Below are 17,899 nucleotides of genomic sequence, written 5' to 3' on the forward strand. Positions count from 1 at the left end.
TTAAAAATTAAAAAACCCGTATGTATGAGCATTAACCGAGCATTTTAGTGACTTTTTTTTTTGGGGGGGGGGGGGAGGAAACCGAGCATTTTAGTGGAAAAATGGAGGACTAAGGTGGAGCATTTTAGAGGGGAAATAAAAGCATAATGTACAAAAGCCTAAAAGCAAATCTCGAGAAAGACCCGTTATATGAGCGAGTTAAGCAGTTCCCTGGCGAGAATTTGATTGTCAGAGAAGGAAAGTTGTTTTACAGTGGATGTAGAGAAATAATTTTCTCCAAGAAAAGGCTATTTTCAATACTGAAGGCCGGGCGTCCTTCAACGAGCAACAGAATTGTGCTCATGTTGATTACTTCCCTCCAGGCCAGCGTCATGTCACAGTACAACAAGCGCTAAGGACTTCGAACATTAATTAACTGTTTATCATTGAACACGTTTTGGCGGTATCAGAAGTGTTATAAACAAACAATTAAACACTTTTCACATTATTCAGTTGCAGATACGCCCATGACGCCTGAGTTTCTACGTTTTGCTTGAAATAAAACAAAGCATTTTCTGGAACCAAAGCAGCACTATTTTGAGAATCGAGCATAATTTGAGCAATTTTTTTTGGCCCAAAACGGAATTTCTAGGAACATAAAATGCCAGTTTTACTAGCATAATCGGGAAAGGCCTATCCGTAATCCTCTAAAGCGCCAAAAACTTGATTCACGGCCCAAAGTCAGGAAATTATTTTCCTATTGCACATCATTAGAAATGCAAGTGGAATAATATAATTTGTAGGCCTGGGCATAAATTATGCCCCTAGTGCCAGTTTTCACGTGACGTCATCATTTTCCAAAATTGAAAATTACTAATCCTGATGAAAATTTAGATTCATGAAATGTAAGAACCTCTAATAACTTGGCGTTTTACAACGTTTAAGCTCGACAGCGTTCTTCACTTTGCAACAGAGCGCGTTTGAATTTCCAAGTCTCTGCCTTGCGGGACATCAAATGGCGGTCCGCGCCAGAGAAGCCTCTTGCGAAGGTCAAAAGATGAGTCATCGCGTAAGCTATTGCTAACCGAACAGTTCTTGAACTAGAAGAAGCATTAATTTCAATGTGTCGGAGCTCTGGATTATTAACGTTTCTATTAAATAGCAAAACTCAATGACGGATGTTTCTGTTACTTTATTTACGGCCGCCTTGTTGGTGCCCCTCCGAGGGGCACAGGATACCCCATTTAAGGCCCATATACCCGAAAAATGACACACAAGGGAAAGACAAAAACTAAGAATAGCATGACTGGTTCAACTTTATTTGTTTCCGTAACATTGGAAGGCTACGAATAGTTCAGTTTTAACAGATCATATGTTTTCCATTTACCTGATCATTTACGCACTGCAATTAATTTTAGCTGATATAATTTAGGTAAGCTATCTAACGATCATACCGGGAACACCGTGAATCCAAACATGATACCCTATTTAAGGATCGAGAACATCAAAAAGCCTACCCTATCCCGCGGCACATACCTATATAGCCCATATAAGGGAGTACCCCCCCCCCCGGGAACAGTTACGCATCAATTGCTGTCCAGAACTTTCTACTCATTGCGTCATGTCTAGGCGATTGATCGCTAGTTTAGTTTTGGAGAGCAGCAACTACGTTTGGATTGTTAAAACGTGTACGTCCCACACGTGTGTTGATCCATCTGGCAATAAATATGTGATGAATAAATATAATAACTATAAATATATATTATTACTGTTATTATTATTACTATTATTATTATTTTTAAATAAGTTTAATATACAAAATAATATACAGAAGATAACTCGTTAAAAAGGATGTAAAAAATTCAAAAATAAAAGTAACAATTTACATCATCGAATATCTTGTTTTCATATTAAGTTTGTTTCAAAATTATTGTTCATGGTTCCTTAGATCGACGGAAATCCTGGATAAAAGAATAACACTAATAACAATAACACTGAAATACTAAAATCTTGTTCCTTATCGATTTTATTTAATTACCATTATTATTATCATTATCATTATCATTATCATTATCGTTATCGTTATCGTTATTATTATTATTATTATTATTATTATTATTATTATTATAATGCATTCAATGCACTTAACAGAGCAACTTCACTGCATAATATCCGGGTTCTCTGCCCTGTAATTGCAGCATATGTCATCAATACTTACAGGAAGTCGGCACGCTTGTTTATTACCGGCGGCAAAGAGATCATTTCAGCTGAAGGAACAACACAGGGTGACCCACTTGCTATGGCCCTCTACGCCTTAAGTGTGCAGCCGCTGATCACAAGCCTGCAGGCGGCGTCCAGTATTAAACAGTGCTGGTTTGCTGACGATGCCTGTGGAGCTGGCTCTGTACTGGAAATCAAGAAATGGTGGGATGTCCTCAACAGCCTTGGCCCAGTCTTTGGCTCAGGCAATGAGGAGTGAGAGAGCAACGGTGCTCCAAGACAGGGCAGAGCATATCAGAGGGGTAGCCCCACAGAAAGTCCAACGGGCACTTGACCTTGCTGCGGAAAAAGGGTCATCTGTTTGGCTGACGGTACTCCCCCTTCGCGAAATGGGTTTCAATCTAAATAAGAGAGAGTTCCGCGATGCAATCAAACTGCGCTACGATTGGCCGGTCGATGATATCCCCTCCACCTGTGTATGCGGTGATGCTTTTACAGTGGACCACGCAATGATATGCAAGAGAGGTGGGTTCGTTACCCAACGTCACAATGAGCTGAGGGACTTAGAAGCCGAACTCCTGAATATGGTTTGTACCGATGTTGAGATTGAGCCTGTCCTGCAAGACATCTCGGGTGAACAGCTGGGAAGAGGTTCTAATCGAGCTCCAGATGCGAGATTAGATATTCATGCGCGCGGGTTCTGGGAGAACCAACGATCAGCATTCTTTGACGTGAGGGTTTGTCACCCTAATGCTGATTCGTATAGGGACCTAGAGCTCCAACAGATGTACCGCAATCATGAGAACGAGAAGAAGCGTCTTTACGCGAGGAGGGTTTTGGATATCGAACGAGGAACTTTTACACCCCTTATTTTCACGTCAACAGGCGGCATGGGAAACGAGTGCCTGCAATACCATTCCAGACTGGCGCAGCTGATCTCCATCAAGAAAGGAGAACATTATGCTGAAACAATCTCCTGGATAAGAGCAAGGACATCCTTCGCTTTACTAAGATCCGCACTAATCTGCCTAAGAGGTTCAAGAGCTAGAAGGAAAGCCTTTTGTGACTTTAAGAACATTGATATTGACGTTGAAACCCAGGAGGGAGCCATTATGTAAACACTGTTGAAATAGGTTTTAATAGTTTATTTCTTTTATTTACTTTTACCTTGTATATACCTTATTTATAAAAAAAAAAAAAAGTAGTAGTAGTAGTAGTAGTATTAGCATTAGTTGTAGTAACCATGATATCATGACATATATGATATGACGATATGATAATAAATTATTATTATTATTATTATTTTGATATTATTATTACTATTATAATTACCGAAAACTTAAGGAACAACAGAATTTCTGAATTTTTTACCAGATACATGTAAGATTCAAGTTTGTATGGAAAAGTGCTCAATAAAGTTTGCTTTAAAAAAAAAAAAATTATTATTATTATTATTATTATTATTATTATAAATGAATTATTGAATTATTATTATGTTACACCAAACAGAGAAATTTTTTGGTATACCAAATACCTTGCCTAAAAAAATTACCTCACGAGTTTGGTTCCGTTTGTTGTAGACATATAATTATATAACGTTTGAGAACTATGCTCTGACGAAGGGCTTACGCTAAAAACGTCTACGGCGGTTAATTTACCATTATACTCATTATCAACTTTCAGGTTAATAAGGTGACGCGTGTAACAGTAGTTAGTTTTCTCCTTGTTTCGGACAGCCCGTACTTACGGCGGAACAATTCTTTCTGGATTTGATGAAAAGCCATGAAATGATATGCTGGGGTCTAACGGGATAAGAGTGAAAATAGAGGCGGGATGCGGGATGAAGGGAATTTTCATTACGGGATGCGGTACGAAAATAGTTCGGCGGGAGCGGGATTTGCTCATTCTGACAGGCGGGGTGTGCCCCAGAGGGGCTGCGGAAAATTTTAAAATTGATAGATTACGAACTCACGCATAGAACTGCGACTCTAACCAGGCGGGATCGGGATAAAACATTCTGACTGGGGCAGGATGAGGATACCGGATGCTCTCGCAGGCTACGGGAAGACGGGATTGGATCAAAAATAGCGGCGGGATGCGGGATTGAAACCCTCTAAAGTACACGTTTGCAACATGTGACCAAGATTACCCAGAACTCTTTGCCAGTATTATTCTGACGCGCCGTCGTTTACTGTAAAATTTTGCTCAAAATGGGCCTCGAAACAGTCGTTTCTCCTGTGTTAAACTTTATTAAATCTCTTTCATCCCCAGTGCAAATCCTTGGCTTGGTAGTAATTGTTATGATTATACGTAAACTTGTGCAGGCTAAATTTCGCAAACCGCCTCCCCCTCCTCGAGAAAAACCACTCGAGCCCATGAAGAAACGCGACTTCACTCCTGAAGAGTTGCTAGAGTACGATGGCGTGAAAAATAAGCGAGTGCTACTAGCTGTTAACAGCAAGGTGTTTGATGTAACCAGAGGAAAAGACTTCTATGGTCCAGGTTAGTCTGTCATGTGCGTTTTTTATGCTTTACGGTTTTGGAAATGTACAAGATGTTTTAAGCTAACTGACGTCCTCACGAGCTCTGTGAAAGCAACTTGAAACGAGCGTGAGGTGTTTTCAAAATTAGTTTGCAGTTTACGCAGTTCAAAGGTTGGTACTTTTTTTGATTGATGATGAAATAGTGCAGGGTTTCAAACACGAATGAAAGAGGTTATCAAATGTAAGTTGAATTGCACAATTTTATTTCTCCACCAACACGCAAGATCGCGCGTGTGCAAGCGTATTTAAGCTTGATTTTATTTCAGATTACCCTGGTATCCTAGAGCGAAAGGTATTTTTACTTAGGAGAAATAGTTGATATTCACATTCAAATGCCATAACGAATTAAATTGAGGGGAACGTTTTTCAAAACACGACGTTAAACTCTTGATAATGACTTGAAATTGGCGCTCTCGTTTACAGCGTGAGCCTCTTGTGATATTTTGGATTCATTGTTATTCAAATGATGTAGAATCTAGCTGATTTTAAGCTGCGTTTTCTGCATTGAGACTTCTGGTACATAGGTCATGTGCGTTTTCTTGTTTAGTTCATTAGCATAAACCTGATATGATTCGCTAGTTTCTCTTACTATTGTTCTAGTATCGAATCTCACGAGATCAACATTCCTTTATGGTGTCATGAGATTTTCACTTGCTTGAGCATCTTACCTATTTCATCTTCCAATGACAGAGGGAAGCACAAATAAAAGTAAAATTTACATGTCATAAGTACTTCTAGCTACTTTTAACAAGATTTTTTGGTTCAAAGAAATAATGCACTAATTACATAGATCGTTTTATTGCTTTACACAAGGCCCTATCAGGGGGGACTGAGCATCCCACATTCTGTGGATGTTTGGCCTAAATAGCCCATATTCCATTAATTCCAGTAGCAAAAATTTAAGATTTGGGCTGTTCCGAAAATGCGGAGTGCGGAGTGCAGAGTGTAAAAGAAAGAAAAACAAAATTAAAAAACAAGAATTAAAAGAAAAAAATTGAAATAAAAAAAAAAAATTCTCAATTCCATGTGCAATTGTGGCCATATAAAATTATTGATTTCAATTTGGAAATAAAGAAAGGTTGGTACATACAACAGGAAGGCTTTTAACACAAAACAGAGAAAAAATATCCTAAAAGATGCTATTCACATCCGGAGAATGATTTGCGTGTGAAAATAATTGAAACATGGGAAACTAGGAATAAGTTAGCCTCTTCCAGGTGTTCAGTTAGTTGGGGCACAGCACGTAAAACAGCAAGTGAAAAAATAGGGGAGAAGCGCTTTCTCTCGCCGCGTTTCTCCCATGTTTTTTGTTTTTTTGTGTTAAAATCCTTTGTGTAGTGTGTACCAACCTTACTTTATTTCCAAATTGAAATCAATAATTTTACACTGGAGAAGATATTAAATTCCAACAAAAAAAAATACATGGCCACAATTGCATGTGGAATTGGTGAGAGAAGCAGCGCTGTGCAGTTAAATGCCTCTTTTGGGAAAATGTTTTATTTTAATAATTTGTTGTCTCAAAGTGCAACTTTACCTGTGTATTTATTTGTTTCTTTATTTGTCAATCTAGATTTTTTTTATCTTACTATTTTTCAGTGCTGAAAAATTTTCAAGGTTTTAGTTTGAACTTCATCAATCAAATTGCGAGAACTTTAGGACGCCCAGTTGACAAGTTGTTCAATGGTTCAAGGGTAAATTCACACGGCAGTCTATTTTTGGAAAGTAAAGCTTGAGTTTGTTTAGAGGCGTTCCAAGGAAACCAAAGGTGTAATTTCTCACATTTTCTAGCCATGGTCAAAACTGGACTGTTCTTTACTTTTTTTTTCCTAAAAGTGAACTGCTAACTACGAAAATCATGAGTTGAATATACCAGTTGGACTGAATGAAATATACGTGATATGAGCAGTCCACTTCAGGTGGTGTGAATTTTTTAATAATTATTATTTTTATGTCTTAAAATGATATTTCTAGTTTATTTATGTATTAAGTTATTCTTTTAATTCTCTTTTAATTCACTTTTTTTTTATTTCTATTTTTTTAATTTTTGTTTTTAAATTTTTTTGTGCACTCCGCACTCCACACTCTGTACTCTGCACTCTGTGTTTTTGGAACAGCCAAAGATTTGCCTACCTGTCTCGTGTCCTCACATGTAAAACCACCCTCATTTCATAGAAGTCTCTTTCACAGCCTAGTCGTGCATGAAACTAAGGAGACTAACATCAGCTGACAAGTAGGAGATAAAATATTCAATTGGGGGGAAATCACCAACTATTCCTGAAGATTGCTCTTGTCGATCCACAATAAAGGCCAGCAAAAAAAAAAAAAGAGTTGTGTTGCTCCAATCACAAGCATTCATTTTAAATTTGTGAACATATTCTGATGTTTGTGGCAAAATATTTTGTCATATTGTATCATTATTTAGATTCTTTTTCAACACCCTTTTTAACAATTTACCTCTTTCAGACTGTAGTTCAGACAGTTGAAAGTTTATTGTTAAAAAAAAAAAAAAATTGGTAGCCAGGGAGCATTTCTGAAGTTTTTACTGAGATTCAACCTGGCTACGGTAAATCATGGCAAAATGTAATGGCATGTCAATCAGTTACAGCATGATGATGAGTAAAAAAAGAATGTAAAAAAAACACCCATTGAAATTTTACATTGAAAATTTGGATTCAAATCTTAAGGAAAATCGTGCAAAATTGCTCCTCCGTCTCCCTGTGACAGAGAGCCTCTTTGTAGGAAATGTGTGATTTATCAAATCTTCCTTGTTTAATCAACTTTTAGGGGGACCTTACAGTGTCTTTGGGGGACATGATGCAAGCAGAGGCCTGGCTACTTTTTCAGTTGGAGCTGATGCCGTCAAAACTGAATACGATGATTTGTCAGACCTGAACAGCATGCAAAGGGATCAACTACACGAGTGGGAAACACAGTTCCTGGAAAAGTACGACATGGTGGGACGGCTTCTGAAACCAGGTGAAAAACATCAACAGTATGAAGAATCAGAAACGGAAGAAGAAGATGGCAAGGGAGCAAAGAAAGAACAATAACAAAAGAAGAGAGAACACACACAATTCCAAAGTTGTAAAAAGAGAAGAGATATATGAACAAACTGCGCCGTTCAAGTCTTATCTTGACAATACTTCTAGAGAGAAACTATTGGACTTAAAAAAGTACGTCAAGAGTTTGGACTAAGGCCTGGTTCAAACGTCAAACTATTCATGAGCTGAACCTAATGCCCCAATCAAGTACATGATGAGATCGATGTTTGAATCAATTAAGTTTGTCAGATGTTATTTGGGTCAACCTGAGAATTAAGTTCGACATGGCCAGTTTGACTACGTATACTGAGCAACTCCGATTCAAACATTGAACTTTTCCTGTACCGAATGTAATGCATAAATTATTATAATACACTTTTTGATCCCATAACCCCATTTCTGTCGCTCAAAGCATGCACACCAGAGTGGGAAAAGATGGCCAGATGAGTGAAGAATACCAAATCAAACATGGCGTCAAAGCTAAAAGATTGCAGTGTTTGTTTTTGTGACATGAAATATGTTTGCATCGACTGCAAGATACCTATATGTAACAGGTGCAGTGATGTAGAATTTAACGAAGATATAGAAGGCTGGATTCCAGGAAAGCAAGTCAGATACTGCTATGGCTGTATGAGAAAGCTGAAATTTAAGGGAAAGTTCAAAGAAGGGAAACATGATTATAACAAGGACGATAGCAGTAAGCTTAATACAGAATTGGATGGCACGAAAAACAAAAGCTCTTCTTCACATATCACAACTCTCTGCAACATCCACCATGTTTGTTTGCCTTGGGCATTGAACTGCTGATGGACGGCTGACTATTGTAAAGCTCATAAATTAAGTACGATGAGATTAATTTCGACATCTGAATCAACCGTCAAACCTTATCACTTGGATCAAGCCAAATAGGTATTAAGTTCTGCTCATGAAAAGTTCGACGTTTCAACCAGGCCTAACTTTATTTTTTAACAATAATATTGATAATGAGCTTGTTTCTGAAAGGATTTGTTAATAATAGTTATTTCAACTCAGTGTTAGCAGTTTTAAACAGAATTGGTTTAGTAGACCTTGCCGGAACCAAGTCTTGTACTCTCTTTCTGATTACCAAATATGTTTTTTTTTATTGTTGAGAGCATGGGGTTAAATCAGATTTTGTAAGGCCACCTCCTAGTTTACATCTCCAGATCACAAGTTTACCTCAGAATGTATTTAAATATAATAACTGAAGAATCTCTTGGGAACGAAATGGTTACACTGTTATGTGAGTGCACTATACAAGGAGTTATACTCCTTCCACTTTTCTTGTTGTCCAACTTACTGTAATGTAGCTTTGCATGTGGAAACATGGACCTCTGCTAAACAAATGTATTGCTTTTCATAATCCATCAAATATTTTTGCATGCGTAGGATTGGTCTAATTGCGCCACGTGACTGAATGTGCCCCAGCTAAAACTGGGGTATATCTGAGTGATGTGTCCCAATTTTCAAAAAAATGCTGCATGGTGCAAATATATTTGAAGGATAATAAACACAGTAACCTGCACTTGACTTTAAATATATGCTCTGGACATTATCACATGTTCCTTAAAGCTCACTGTTTTACTTTTCTATGAAAACTGTGCGCTTCTGATAACAGATTGTCTGGGCAAATATTTTTGGGCTAACTGGAGGCTACTGTTTATGTAACTTTTTTCTCAGCCACCTTATTTCTCAAAGCTTGCTCAAATGCGGAAATTAGCCTGCAGAACATGCAGTTTAGTGTGGCAGTGTGTGAAGCACGATCCACAAACACAGAGCTGTTCTGCAAGCAATGACAGCTTGAACATGTGAATCAGCACTATGGGTGACACCACTCTGGTGGAGTACTTAACTGAGCACTCAAACTTCTTTTTCTGTTGGTTTGTAGTTATGTTCAAAGGAAGAACTCAAGTTTTCATTCACAGCTAATTTTGTCTGGGTTATTGCCTCATTCACTGATAACAGATGAGTGTAGCATGGTATTTACCTTTTACAGCGCACTTTCATATTTGACATGTGACACTGTTAGCAAGTCTTAAAGTGGATTAATGCACAGTTAAGTGAGAAGTATGAGTTGATATTTGTTGTGACTTACCAATCAAAACTTTTTGGAATACTGTATTGCCTTCGAAAACATTAAGAATTATTTTAATTTTGTACAAGTTAATTTTGTTCATATTTTAGTGTATCATCCAGTCACCAGAATTAACTTTAGTTTATTATTTAGCCCGTGAACAGAACTGTTTTCCAGGTATGTTTTAGGTTGGATGCAGAGAGCTTGCTTGATTCTTTGTATGATAGGTTACGAAATGTGTCACGCAAATACATGTATTGTCAATTTTACTTTTTTAGTGATTTATATTACATCATAAGAGTGGTTTTCAATTGAGTATCGTAAAACCAAACCAATTACCGGTACTTACCAATTGGACTACTCAGCCAGTCTTAAAGCCATAGTAAAACTAAAAGTTACCAAGGTAATAACCTGATTACTTTCAACACTCAATTTAAAACTGCTCTATCACTAGTTTGTTCACAATAATTATTTGTGGCATCTACTGTAGATTAGGGGATTGGGGAGGAATTGGTGGGAACAGACAACTCAGGATTGCTAAATATGATGATGAATGAATATTAATATTTTTTTTAGCTCATTTTGGAAGAATCAAGGGTAATGATGTTTCTGTGCTCGTCAAAATCAAGCAAACTCTGTAGCTGAAGACCCAACGAATGATTGAGATTTTTTTTCATTTAGGGACTGGTCAAAGAGTACAGGGGGGGGGGGGGAGGGGAGGGTGGGCCAGAGCATTTGAAAATGTGGTGGTTAGAAAACATGATCCATTCCTTCCATTTGGTGCAAAACTGTGTGACCCACCCCTAAATGAAGGTTTAAAATTACATGACCCACCCCCACTATAAAACATGACATTTTTGGTTGCATAATCAACAAAATAACATTTTGTGTATGAAATTGTGGTTTTTTATGTTTTAGATTTATTTCTTAACAATGTGTAGTTCCAGAAAATATTCATACCTCCCCCAGTGAAGGGATTTTTTCCAAGACCTCCCCACCCCTCTGGAAATTCCAGTTGCACTTCATAGATTTCTTTAAAATATTTTTGGTCTTCCAGAACCCCCAACTCCAATCCCTTCCGTGGGAGGAGTATGGATTTTTTTCTGGAACTGCCCAATAATACAAAATCATCTAAAAATAATTTTGTTTTCCTTTACCCTTGCAACTTTAAAGTCATGTTCGTAAACTCTAAAAAAACCATGACCATAATCCTTTCACACCTGGCCTCCACCCCCACTATTTGTGGAACAGTAATCCATCTAGAAAAAGGCCATACTGAGTCCTAGGACTCACATAGCCAGCACGTCCCAGATCCATGAACATATGTTCCATATCCCTGGGGACAAATAGCATGTAGACACTAGTCAGCCATTTGGTGTTCTTGAAGACTAGCATGTTGAAAGAGCACAGTATTTTGAAAACTTCTGCCCTGGGACTCCTTGTTCATTCCATTAGACTTCTTTGCCTTAGTGCAGCCATCTCTATTGTACACCAGCCACATGTACTTTTCCAGCCATGTCTTGAAAAATGTATGTCCTTTGGAACTGGAAGGAATTACCTCTGTTGTCATTGTGTTAAATGACTGTGCCAATTCCTGCTATAAACAGGATGACTCACCCCCTATGGATAGCTGAAAATTTAATGACCCACCCTCTACCAAGGGCTCAAAAACTGATGTCCCCCCCCCCCCAATACTATTTGACCAGTCCCTTAGAGGAGGTATTATTAGACCCTCATACAAATATTTCAAAGAGAATCTTTTCATAGGGAAATGAGTTTTATCACATGTTCATTTTCATACAAACCAATCCTCCAATGAGAAAGTATGGCGAGTGATACATTTACCCATAATTCTTAGTGCACAAAAACCCCTATACAGCACTCATAAAAATGTACAGAAAAGTTCCAGCATCTTCAAATCTATTATAGTTAATCCCATTAGTAAAAGGACAAATACTGCAAAACATGGCTTTCCTTGTGCCTAATGGTCGGTGTTAGATTCATTTAGTAAAATATACAGCCTCTATCTTTTTTCTTACAGAAGATTACATTATTTTAGTTCACAGGAAAGGATTTGCACCCAGGTACATTCTGAATTTAGCAAAAGTAACTCCAAAAATTACACCAAATTCTTGATGGATGGTAATCCTGGATCAGCTTAATCCTTTGAAAAACAAGACCCTAGTGTTTGAAAATGAGCAGTAATGCCATGATTGCAGAGCAAACTTCAAGAAAGTGAAAAGTTCATGCGTGTGTTTGGAAACAGCCCCAATAAGCGTTTTTCTCTCCCAGGTTTTATAGCACCATTGCCAACATAGATTCTGATTAACTCATCTTGATACAGTCCTTAAGATCAAGTTCAGTCTTTTAAGAAAAGTTGCTTTGAATTCTATGTCACTGAAGATTATTTCATTTTGGTGATCTTTACTTAATTCTCATTACCTGCACGTTTGACTTTGAATCGAAATCATAAGAAGTAAGATGTTCATCCTTTTTGGAAGATTAAGTTGTCATAACAACAGTGAATGCTTTATTACCACTTTTGTTGCACTTGCAACCAAATTGTTAACCATGTCAAGGTGGAACTCTGCAGTGTGATCACCCTGACAGTACGCCATGTTTTGCCTGAGGGTGTGGCAGAAAACTATAATTTCGGTTTTTTAACCTGGGCCAGATCCCGGGGATTATGAATATGGTGATGATTGCTGTGGTCCACAGTCTCAAAATCCCAGTCAAGAAAGTTTAGGCAAACATAATTTATATAATAATCTTAGTAAAAAGGACCTGCATACCCGTTGATGGCATCTTGCACAAAATTTCTTCTTTATTTGATGGAGTTAGTGTGCTCTGGGCAAATAGGTTATTTCCCTGTGAATTTTTTTGTTTCTCCTACCCCTTCTGTGCGATGGAGAGTGCATTATTCAAATAGTTATGAAGCAACAGTTTTTTCTTTCATTACTATTTTTTTTGCCCATGACCATGCACTTAACAGGGGTTTTGTACTTCATTCACAGTATAAGAGCATGAAATAAGATTGTGCATGGTCATGAACCCTCCAACATAAATCCTGTCATCTTTGTTTGGTCCTTTGAATTCGAAGTTTGTCAGGCTTCATAACCATTCCCCTCTGTTACAGTGTGACTACTCAAACCAGGCCACTTGGAAAAGAGTTAATCAGGCCCAATTGTTTGAAAGGTGGATAACGCTATCCACCAGATAAATCGCTATTGCTATTGCTATATAAACATTGACAAAACAAACCACACTATCCACTGGATAGTGATTTATCCAGTGGATAGCATTATCCACCTTTCAAACAACCTGGTCCAGAATGTTACTTGAGAACAAAGGATACTGACCTTTTCTCTCAAATAAACCAATAACATTGTTCGTTTAACATACAAACAAGATGAAAACCCAACAAAGTGCAAGTTGTTGCCAACCTCTCAGGAAACTGCCATTTGCTAATTGGCTTGTTTTGATCCTAATTTTTGTACACTTTTCAGTGGTTTCAGTTTAGCTGTTGCAAAATGAGTTTTCACACTAATTTTTTCAGGCGAGATTTATAATTATGATAATTTGCCGTCAAGGATTGAATCTCAAAGAGTGTGTATAATGCAGAGGATTCAATAGTGTTTATGTATTCACATCAAAGAGACTGTCAGTTGCCATCACAAGAAGCTACCAGTCCATTGTTCTCAGTTTCTTCTATGATTGGTTAGTTTCTTTTAAGAGGCCCAGTTTGAGTAGTCACAGTGTAATTACAGATGGACTGGTCAAGACAAGTGAATGGATGCCACCAATGACATTGATATCAATGGAACATTGGGGGTGCATGTGTTTGTTTGTGCTATTCAAAAAGGAAACTTTCCTTTTACTGTTTATTTGTTATTTGCGTTTGATGGCATGTAATCATTTCAAGGTCATAAAAATCGTTCTATATCACAGTGGTGGTTGATTACTTTATGCCAAAGATGGACATAATTGTCAATACATAAATAATAAATAGTTACTTTCCAGTGCAAGTATTACTAACAAATGATGTTAGCTTACGAGTGTTGTTTGCGATCTGTTTCTGCAAAAGCTCTTTTTTCAGTTTATCTCTTCTCTCTTCCATCTTTTTTAGATTTTGAATTAGTTTATCTCTCAGTTCCTTTTCTTGTTCTTCTAGCTTTTCTTTTTTTCTTCTCTCTTCGTCTTCTCTTCTTCTCTCTTCCTCTTCAAGTTTCCGCTTTTTTTCTTCCATTTGTCTAAGCATTTCTAATTCCTGAACTCTCTTTTTTCTTTCCTCCTCTAGTTTCCTCATCTCCTCTTCTTCCTGTTCTTTCAATGTGGCTATGCGTTGGAGAAGTTCCAATAACAATCTCTTAGCACATTGTTTTCTTTCAGCTTCCTTCCTTTCCCTGTCCTTTTCCAGTCGTTTTATCATTTCTTTCCGTTCAATCTCCCTTCTAATCCTCTCTGCACGTTTTTGTCTTTTCTTTTCCTCCCTAGCCCTTTTCCTTTCTTCTTTCTTCCTGATTGCCTCTTGAAGCAGCCTCTGTTGTTCAGCTTCCTTCCTCTCTTCTTCTAACCGTTCAAGTTCTTTCCGTCTCTCTTCTTCCTCTCTCTCTCTCTGTTTCCTCTCTTCCTCTTTTCTTTCCATATCAATTAACTTTTGTCTCTCCTGATCCCTCTTTTTAATGTTCTTAGCTGACAAATGGCCTGATTTGTCAAAATCTACTTGAATGTTAGCAGTTGCGGCACGTCCCTCTTCAGAAATGTACATTAATTTCATACCTTTCAGTGCTGCCATGGCATTTGAAAACCCTTGATACTGACTGTACTGAACAAAAGTGTCGAAGTGAAGGTGTGAGCCATAGTAAAACGTTTGAAATTCACTGTTTCCTTTTGATATCTTCTGCCTGTAAGGATCCAAGATGGGTATATCCACAGACCGGATTTTCCCAAAACGACTAAAAACTGACGCCAAGACTTCTTCGCTTGGTTTGTTAGCAGACTCATCATTTCCGAACCATTTACACGGCAATCCTTTGATGTGAATCGTGTCTGGTCTTTCACCTGGATTTCGTTCATCTAAACTTTCGGCCTCTCTGAAGAAAGAATTCCAATCATGTGCAGTGGGAAATTTCATCTTAGATTCTGCTGCTCGAACTTTGAGCGGTTCCGCAAATCCGCTTAGTTTCATAAACTTTCCTTCCAGTTTTGAAATAAATTTCGTGATTAAACTTTTGGTGTCTGTTTCACCTTCAAAGCGAATGAATTCCATCGACGATTCCACAACTTTTAACACAGTGAATTGATCGGGGGCAACCATGGATTTTAGCCTCTCCATTACCTCCCAGTTTGATATCGATACGCCAGCGACTTTGATCTCTGGTAAGGTGACATGCACGCCAAGTTTGGCCACAGGTTTAAGGTACAAGCGCTGTAAAGATGAGAGTTCGGTTGCCTCTGTAGTGTCACCACAAGCTTGCGTCGCCATCTTGTTGAAATTGCCTAGGTAGCCTGGCTTTGAGAAAGACTGGTGACAAGAGTATTGGTGCATTATGGGACATCTCGAATGTTATGGCGGACGTTTTTGTTTCGTCTTCGATTTTGACAGTTCTTTGTTTGCCTACGAAAAAGCACGCTGCTAGAATGCAAGACAAATGTCGTGGAACGATTATTCTATTTTCGATGGTACACCGCTCTTGTTTCGCACCAGGTCAGCTGTTGTAAAGCTGCTAGAACGAGTGAAAGGCGAAAAACCGTCAATTCATGTGATCTCAAAACCGACAGAGCCAGTTGTGAGTAGGAAATCGAGATTTAAATTCCCAGATCCGAAGAAAGATTGCTCCGTGAATCTTAAAGTCAGCAGCCACAATGGTGAACTGTGTTTGCCATTATGCTACGAAAATCAAGAAGATTCGGATCATCACATTTGTGGCGGGCTAAGATACATTTTGCAAGTCGTATCTGTGAAGAGGTTTTCCCTGGATGGTAAGCAGTTCATTGCAAACGAATGCCAAGAGGACTTTTACTGTTGTTCTCCTCTCTCAGCACATAAGAAGGGTTCAGCAAAAAAGTGTCTGGGATTTTGGTTTCGGTTTCTTGGCAAGGACGCGATATACCGCGTAACTGTCGCCCTTAAACTAGATGTCGTTTCTGTGAGTAATTTGATAGGTAGAAGATACTTCTCGGATTCATTGTTCAGTGATGATGGTATAGTTTCTAGTGAAGAATTTGAAATTTCAACCCGGGTTAAATCATCTCAAAGCACTGCTGCTGCAGAAAGAGATGAAGTCATAAATGCAGCAAAGATTTTTCCTTCTTTATACTTCAATAAAGAGTACAAGTCTATTGTCGCTAGATTTAAAGACTTGAGACATAAACTGAATTTCAAGGAACTGGACAAATTTTTTGTCCAAACATTGGAAGGACTGAGTGACAATGACCTAAAAGTTGTCCTTTTTCTTGAGCAAAGCCAAGAAGCCTGTCGCAAAAGGCTTTATGAAAAATCTAAACAACTTCTGAAGCAGGCAGTTGACGCCGCTGCCAAGTGCAAGAACAAAACCTTGCTAATGGGTAGAGCTTATTTATATCTCTCCTATGTTCATGAAAAAGATGGATATCTTGGAAATGCAGAGGAGTGTTTAGCAATTGCTAGGAAAAAGCTTCAAGCATTGGAAGCATGTGAAGACATTGGAGACCTGTGCTTTCAGGAAGGACTCATTTTGACAAATTTTGCTCAAAAGATGCCTAAGTTTGCTTTGAAGTTGATTGGCGAGGCCATACACAAATTTGAACAAGCTGCAGCACTATTCAGCAATGGTCTCACTGTAGATAATGCTCTGGATAAGTTATGTTGTTCATACATTAGACTTGCATCGTTATTACTTAAACAAAAGCCATTAGCCCTAAGCACTGATGGATCCTGTGTACAACCTAATATAACACTAGCTAGCAAGCATCTTGAGTGGGTTGCAGGTCATCTGGCAGAGCTGTCAGAAAGAACTAAATTCAACTTCCATGTTTGCCATACAGAGCTTCTTTATGAGAAGCAGCAATATGAGAAAGCCAGGGAAAGTCTTGATGCTGCTTTCCAGATTGCCCATGCTTGCCAGTTTGAGGAGCAGGCAATGTGGAAAGAACTACCTGGTGGCAGTTCTTGCAATGAAAGTTACTTACAAGAAACTTCAAGCTTTGGGCAGCCAGCTGATGGCGAGGGCATGGAAGTTTTTGTTGTAGATGATGTACCATTGGGCTATCTTGGTGATATGAGTTCTTAAGTCTACCAGTCATCAATGAAGATTGAACTTAATCACAATACATGTATCTTTGGTTCCAAAAGAAACGGATATCTAAGAAATTCTCAGTTTCATGTAACCCAATAATGCTAGTTAAGACTAGTTAGAATGTGTAACTTTTACAGAAGTAGGGTTCCAATATTTTTGGAGTGGTTGTTTACAAAAGAAGATTTGTTATAAAAAAAAAAAAAAAAAACGTTAATCTAAATGGTACTTTTTACCAAAACTTTGGCCGTTGGAAAGTTATAACTACCAGGGCTGTGTGCTTGAAGTGCCCAGATGCCATAGGCAACTAACATTTGCCTTTGGGTGACTGGAAAAACTTACTTTTTTCATATAATCTGAAGTGCTGGGCACCCAGGATTTCATGGTTAAGAACCTTTGGGCTCCTCGTCATTCTTGTTAGACAACAGCCATGACTACGGATAAAATATCTATCAACAATATCATTTAAAGAATGTTTGTACAAGAACATCAACTAAGTATATATTACAGAAGCTACATCAGAGAGTCATGTAACCTACAAACTTTGCAATCATCTGTGTAGCACATTGCTGGAGCTCTCTCCTCAAGTAAAGTAGTTTTCTTTTAGATTATTTATAAGTGTTTATATAATAAAATTTATTGGAAAAAAAAAAAGACAATTTTAGAAAAAAAAATATACAGTTGATATTTTAACTTTCCATGTAGTGTTAATTTTAATATTGATTATATCACAAAGGCAAATGTTTTTAA

General features: G+C 37.9%; 3 protein-coding genes across 3 annotated transcripts; 2 read left to right on the forward strand and 1 right to left on the reverse strand.

The window, feature by feature from the left end:
• Positions 1 to 4,308: 4,308 nt before the first annotated feature.
• LOC145498760 (membrane-associated progesterone receptor component 2-like) lies at positions 4,309 to 7,838 on the forward strand. The gene is made up of 2 exons (XM_081478693.1): positions 4,309 to 4,701; positions 7,527 to 7,838. The coding sequence occupies exons 1-2, from the start codon at positions 4,410 to 4,412 to the stop codon at positions 7,790 to 7,792; spliced, it is 558 nt and encodes a 185-aa protein (XP_081334819.1). The 5' UTR covers positions 4,309 to 4,409; the 3' UTR covers positions 7,793 to 7,838.
• Positions 7,839 to 13,594: 5,756 nt separating this feature from the next.
• On the reverse strand, positions 13,595 to 15,438 carry LOC145498744 (A-kinase anchor protein 17A-like). The gene has a single exon (XM_081478677.1). The coding sequence runs from the start codon at positions 15,421 to 15,423 to the stop codon at positions 13,885 to 13,887; it is 1,539 nt and encodes a 512-aa protein (XP_081334803.1). The 5' UTR covers positions 15,424 to 15,438; the 3' UTR covers positions 13,595 to 13,884.
• On the forward strand, positions 15,424 to 17,865 carry LOC145498743 (uncharacterized). The gene has a single exon (XM_081478676.1). The coding sequence runs from the start codon at positions 15,527 to 15,529 to the stop codon at positions 17,144 to 17,146; it is 1,620 nt and encodes a 539-aa protein (XP_081334802.1). The 5' UTR covers positions 15,424 to 15,526; the 3' UTR covers positions 17,147 to 17,865.
• Positions 17,866 to 17,899: the final 34 nt, after the last annotated feature.

The sequence above is a fragment of the Orbicella franksi genome, chromosome 9 (assembly GCF_964199315.1).
Source record: "Orbicella franksi chromosome 9, jaOrbFran1.1, whole genome shotgun sequence".
NCBI lineage: Eukaryota > Metazoa > Cnidaria > Anthozoa > Scleractinia > Merulinidae > Orbicella > Orbicella franksi.

What these genes read in the sequence shown, in the direction of transcription:
- LOC145498743 (XM_081478676.1), top strand. Translation starts at nt 15,527, where the DNA reads ATGTCGTGGAACGATTATTCTATTTTCGATGGTACACCGCTCTTGTTT.
- LOC145498744 (XM_081478677.1), bottom strand. Translation starts at nt 15,423, where the DNA reads ATGCACCAATACTCTTGTCACCAGTCTTTCTCAAAGCCAGGCTACCTA.
- LOC145498760 (XM_081478693.1), top strand. Translation starts at nt 4,410, where the DNA reads ATGGGCCTCGAAACAGTCGTTTCTCCTGTGTTAAACTTTATTAAATCT. An exon ending in AAAAGACTTCTATGGTCCAG is followed by an intron (nt 4,702 to 7,526) that starts GTTAGTCTGTCA and finishes ATCAACTTTTAG; the next exon opens with GGGGACCTTACAGTGTCTTT.